General features: G+C 40.9%; 1 protein-coding gene across 1 annotated transcript in view; it reads right to left on the bottom strand.

Moving 5' to 3' along the window:
• Positions 1-1,225: 1,225 nt before the first annotated feature.
• LOC111865731 (Krueppel-like factor 2) overlaps positions 1,226-6,000 on the bottom strand; it is a 44,840-nt gene continuing 40,065 nt past the window's right edge. The window contains exon 2 of the mRNA XM_023853980.2: positions 1,226-5,068. Coding sequence (XP_023709748.1) covers positions 4,127-5,068 — 942 coding nt within the window. The 3' untranslated portion in view covers positions 1,226-4,126. The remainder of the gene's footprint in view (positions 5,069-6,000) is intronic.

Below are 6,000 nucleotides of genomic sequence, written 5' to 3'. Positions count from 1 at the left end.
ACCTTCCTTATTTGTCTATATTAATTCCTTTTTTCCCTATGGCTCTACAGCTCTTTGGATAATGACCCTTTTATCAGTTTCTTAATCCTATACACAGTCGGGAGGACACCTTGGACGGGGGATCAGCCCTTAACAAGGCCGCCACCTACATACAGAACAACATAAACACATAATAAACGCAGATATCCATGCCTCGAGTGAGATTTGAACCCACGACCCCAGTGTTCGAGCGGCCGAAGGCTGTTCGTGGTTTATACAGGGCGTGTTAATTTTTCAACATTTAATTGTGACTTTATGTGCCACATATAATATTAGAAACCAAAACCTAAGTTACACACGAAGTCCTTCTAGTATTCCTTATCCGTTTGCCATTGCTTGATTCTATCCGTTCATTTACCAACACTGAGCTACCTGCGAAATTTGTAGGGGAATAATGAGAAATGCAGAATGCCCTTGACTTACGAATTGGATAGAATTTTACTCAATTTAATCTTTCACAGGTAAACCGTAACGTGATGTACCACGTGTTAAACCTTTTAGAAATCCTGCAATTTTGCCATGGAGTGTACGAGAATTTGTGTGTTTCATCAGGTCCTCGCAGTAAAGAGCGATTATTTGGCTCGTCTTTGTAATGGAAAACAGTGAATATTCTGTGCGCTAGAGACCGAATTTTTAAATTCTACTTAGAATAACTTTTCTTGTTCCAAAGATTTAATTTATGAATAAGAAAGCGATTTTCTCACAAGAGTGTCTGCTCTTCTTTCTTGCTCAAAGACTCTAAACTATAAAACATTTCAACGTTTCTCACTTTGTATTATTCCTTAGAGACAGTGAACGTTGCAGAAGAAGTAAGAGGACTGTGTTTGGAGTCAAAATTCAATTCCTGCATAATTAGTAAGAAAATGTATCCGTTTTTAATTTTTATATACTTTATCCCAATCTAGTCTAAATTTTTTCCACGCGGTAGCGTAGTTGGTTGAGGCACAATGCAATAGGAAGGTCCGAGTTTCAATTACCGATGGGATTGGATTTTTTAATAGATCGAATCCTTCCAGCCGCACTACAGCCCCGGGCCGACTCAGCCTATGACAGAAATGAGTACCAGGAATCTTCCTAGGAGTAAAGACCGACCGGCGTGTAAGGCAGACAACCTCACCGCCATGTGTGAGCCGATTGTTTAGAAAATGTGGGAGCCTCGACGTCTCACAACCTTATGGGCCTCCATGGCCTGTTACAGGGATAACTTTACCTTTTACCTTTCTAAATTATGTTTATTAAATAGTATGGCCTCTTGCATATAGTAACTAAAACACAATTAGTACATGGCTAGACATTGATATTTTCACCGAAGTTAATAAATGTCACAGATTTTTCGGAAATGTTGGTCCGTGAGACATAGCCCTTACACGGTACCGGATACAAGGCTGCGTGCTAGACACTGCGCTAGGTAAAGTTTCATCCATAAGAAGACGGTCTTCCTGCTTCAGTAAATGAAAACAAAATTTTCCAAATTAACTTTCTAAGTATAATGTTCTTTCATTTAATATTTTAAACTTCTCTTCTTAGTTAACAGAAAGCGCTCTACATCGTCCCAACTGAGACCAGCCACACGTAATTTCAGTTTATTTTATGCGTCATAAGAAACAACATTTCACTGGTTGGGAAAAGCACAAACTTGTAATATCAAAGAGAAATGTACTTTAAAGAATAAGTGGATATCAGAATTTAATTATAATTATACTGGGGCTGAGAATAGCTACGTGTGTTAATTTCTAATACAATTAACCCGTTTAAAAACATTAAATTAAAAAGAGGAATTAAGACAATACAATTTCACAACTTGCCTTAACATCTGTTATCTACTTAACCGACAGATTTTTTTGAAATGAACATTTATCTGTGTAAATATATAATTGTGTCTCCCAACATACACAAATATTGACATATCTATGACTTACGGACAAGAATTAGCATATAAGATAAAGAGAAAAATACAAGAAGGGAACATATTACAAGCTGATTACCAGAGTCTTTTAAAAATCTGTTTCAATACAGAGAAACCTTATTTAACACTTGAAACTTGCAATATATCCCAGCTGATACACACATTCTGCAGTATAATGTTCAGTACACATCGAAATGGCAAGTCTGCGAAATTTTGTGTGTCCATTATGATAACTCAGATTGTAGTTTGCAAGCGTACGTGAAGTTGTGACACCGTGCTATCGGGAAATGGACTTCAGTTCCCCTATCAAAGCAACGGACAAATTTCATTAAGCTCAGTCATTCTTGAGCTAATGATATTCTCTCCGTTGCTCAAGATATTCCCTGACTTTTATTAAAAAGCAATATTATTATTATTTTTATTATTATATATTTTTGCACACTTTTCTTTGTATGACCACTGGATGTTTCATCTAAACATTAAGATTAAGCTTCATAAGCATTATATTAAAGATTTTTGTGTGTGAAATTCAAGTTTAATACTTCCAGAAATGAGTTAGGTTTACTTTGGTTCGTTCTTGTATTTCCAGTCATGAAATCATAACTTGATAAATTTAATTGGCTCTGCATGGCATGAAGTTGCGTTAACCTATATTATTAAGTACTGTATATTTTCCAAGAAAAGTGACAAGATATCTTTTCGTACTACGGAAAAGGTTGAGTGACTGACTAAAATGATCTTGCTGGAATATGTAGCTTCTCTCTGTAGATTATTCAAATTTGACCATTACTAAATATGTCGGTTAATATTCGTCGAGGAGTATGTTGAAAAAATCGCCCCAATGGATTCTTTTAAAGGAGACTGGTAGATTAGAACATGTCGGACAAAAGGTGATAATCAATTAAAATAGAGTAATTTCTTTCCATGACAATACATAGGACACAGAAAGAACTCTCACGGATCAACCAAACTCCTCATTCCTTGAGCCTCCCATTCCAGGATAATTCCCAAAACTGTACCCCAATTTTCAAGCTGCTCTATTCACAAGAATTTTAGTGGTCATACCCGGCATTTATGGGATTTCTTTCCGCAGAAACAAGTGCTTCGTCCAACCGCCTTGTGTCAATTTTGCAATGCCCTCAACACTAATCATTTCTCAAGTTCTAAATACCCAGATTTACGATTTGCTTGAAACAATGTGTGTCTTAGGGTTTCTCCTGGTTTAATTAGTCACTATACCTTCACGTAACGTGTATCATTTTTCATACATAAGGTAACTTAAATTGCTATAGAGTAATATACAGATTAGTGACGACTAATGTACAGTACATTGTTATTCAGTAACTTTAAATTTAATTTATTACTCCACTTATCTAAGAACTTTGTTTCATTCCAATACAACTTTAATAGAACATTTTCCTTCAATTTAATATATCAGTACACTAATACACCACAGAGATAGGTAGACCTGTCAGAAAGACAGCTCCATTTTGGTACACACAACTGACGGTGACCATACTGCTGACATAAACTCTCCAGCCCTGTCGCTAGGACTGATTTCATGAACAGTCTACTGAAGGAATGAACGGGGTAATAATACTACGACACTGAAACACATGAAACTTCGTGTGTACGATTGAAACTATGGCAAGACGACGAGCATTGTAGAAGAGACGTTCCAACATTAGGGATGCGTCCAAATTTTCCACTTGTTGTGCAATATGGTAACATTTTGCAGCAAAATTGTGCACTTGTGCTAACTTAAGGCATGGATTCTGTTTGAATGCATCATTTATTTCCTCATTCACTTTAATTGGTAACTGTAGTGACAGCTGGGCGCCTTCAGAACAACCAGCACCTATTGGTTTCGTTAGTAAGCACAGAAGTCTCCTTGAAACTCATGGCGGACTGGTGCGCTTCTGATACTGATCACGTTCAATTCTGATTATACAGGGAGTTCATTTTTGCGAGCGCTCACTCAGGCGGAAGAGTCGGACTTCCTTCCGTCAAGTCGGGTTTACCCATAACGTATATACGTTTGGTTTACGGAAACGCTGTTTGGGAAACTCACTGCAGGTTAAATAGACTGGTTATTTAGCGCTTTTAAGATTTCACAAACAATGCACAAAGTAGCTGCTGTCTTTGTAACGAAGTTATTACTATGCTGAACATTTGGCTGACTCACACACTGACGTGACGCTTCATATGCAGCGAGAGGTGGTCGGAGCGCGAGAACGCCCTCTCGCAGAGCCGGCACTGGAACGGACGGTCGCCGGTATGCTTACGGTAGTGGCGAGTCAGCTCGTCCGAGCGGGCGAACTTCCAGCCGCAGCCCTTCCAGCTGCACTGGTACGGTTTCTCGCCCGTGTGCGTGCGCAGATGGGCCTTCAGATGCGACGATTTTGTATACGTCTTGCCGCACCCGGGGTGAGAACACGTGTGCGTCGTCAATTTCTTTCGGCCACAACTTCGACGTCCTCTCTTCGGTTTCTGTTGAACTTCTCCCGCTCCTGTACCGCCCCCTAAGAAAGCGGGATGAGGAGGGGGTTGTTGATGGGTGGAAAGTATATCTGCCAAATTGGGCGATGAAGGGGGTGTCATTATTTTTATTAGCTGAGGCGGAGGAATAACATTAGTTACCCTCTGTTGAGGAGGCAGGACGCTGGACGCCGCTAGACCACGGGAGTAGTCTTGGTTTTCCGGACTTGCTGGAGGTGACATTTGACCGTGGTTATAAGCAACTTGGTGATGAGCTGGAACGATCGTCATAAGTCCGTTGTAGGTGGTAGGTGGTGGGGGAGGCTGTGGTACTTCACCTAACCTGTCAGGCTGGTCCCTACAGGTATATCCCCCCGCACTGAAGTCCATAGAATCACCCCGCTTGTTGTCTAGGTGAGGGGGTGTATAGAAGCTGTGTTGCTCAGCCGCGTGGTTGATTAACATGTCCAAGTCTACGAATTCTTCGGCTTGGTAACTCATTTGGTCCGCCTCAGCATACTCTGTGTGATGTGGCTGTGGGTCGATACGTTGAATTGGCATGGTGCCTGAGCCACACACACTCACGGGAGATGCCTGGGGCGGAGTGGGCTGCCCCAGAAGTATGCTCTCGATGTCTTGCCACATCTGAAATAAAGAACACGATGTAATCATGAACTATAGGGCTATTGAAAGAGTAACGGAGAATTTCCCTGCCCACAGTAATCTTCTTCCGCATTCACGGATACACCCTAGTGTCTATTCCTATTTACAGTTAGTACGAATCGATATGAAATTTGGTATGCACGTCCTGAATGACGTCATAACAATATTCATCTATAAAATCATCCCACCCCTTAACGCTACATAACGCAGTCACATAGCGTCGGAGAAGCGACCATAAACTAATCTCGGAATTAAATTCAACGATGTTCGATAGCAGCCTGGGTCTCAAAGGGAGTTGCCTGCATCAGCTATTGCTAGGCAACGCCCGCAACTCACACGCGGCCAACAACACAGGAGCAATGATTTCTGTGGTCCGCGCATAGACCTGCAGCTGGGAGGTGACTCTGTAAACATCAGCCGTGGTTAAGTAATGCACGCATGTAGGAGGTGTCTCGATACGTGACGCGTAGGACCGTTGCTATGGAGAGCGTGTAGCTTACACGTACGCGGTGACGTCACACAATAGAAGAAGTAATGCAGGCAGGTGTTTTCTGTATGTCCGCGCCGATGCTGTTTTCTGTGCTGGTTAGTCGTCGGCTTCCTATATTTTTCTCATGTATCACATAAGGTTTGATTTGTTTCATTCTGGTCCGTCACACTAACAATTATAAATACGAACCACTCCCTCCAATGTGACATAAAAAGTTTTACTACGTTAAAACTTATCTCCCTTACATGTTTCGGTCCTTACGGGCCATCTTCAGAGTGAACATCATTACAAACTGGAAACTACCATCACAATAGGTGTTTTGATTTAAAATACATACACTTATATCCTATAATGCACAGTACGCATAAAGTCGAACGTTTCACAATCACAGCAGCTTCCAGTCTGTAATGATGTTCCCTCTGAA

This window comes from Cryptotermes secundus, unplaced genomic scaffold (genome assembly GCF_002891405.2).
Source record: "Cryptotermes secundus unplaced genomic scaffold, Csec_1.0 scaffold183, whole genome shotgun sequence".
In the NCBI taxonomy this organism is placed as follows: Eukaryota; Metazoa; Arthropoda; class Insecta; order Blattodea; family Kalotermitidae; genus Cryptotermes; species Cryptotermes secundus.
This window is presented reverse-complemented; position numbering and strand designations above follow the sequence as displayed.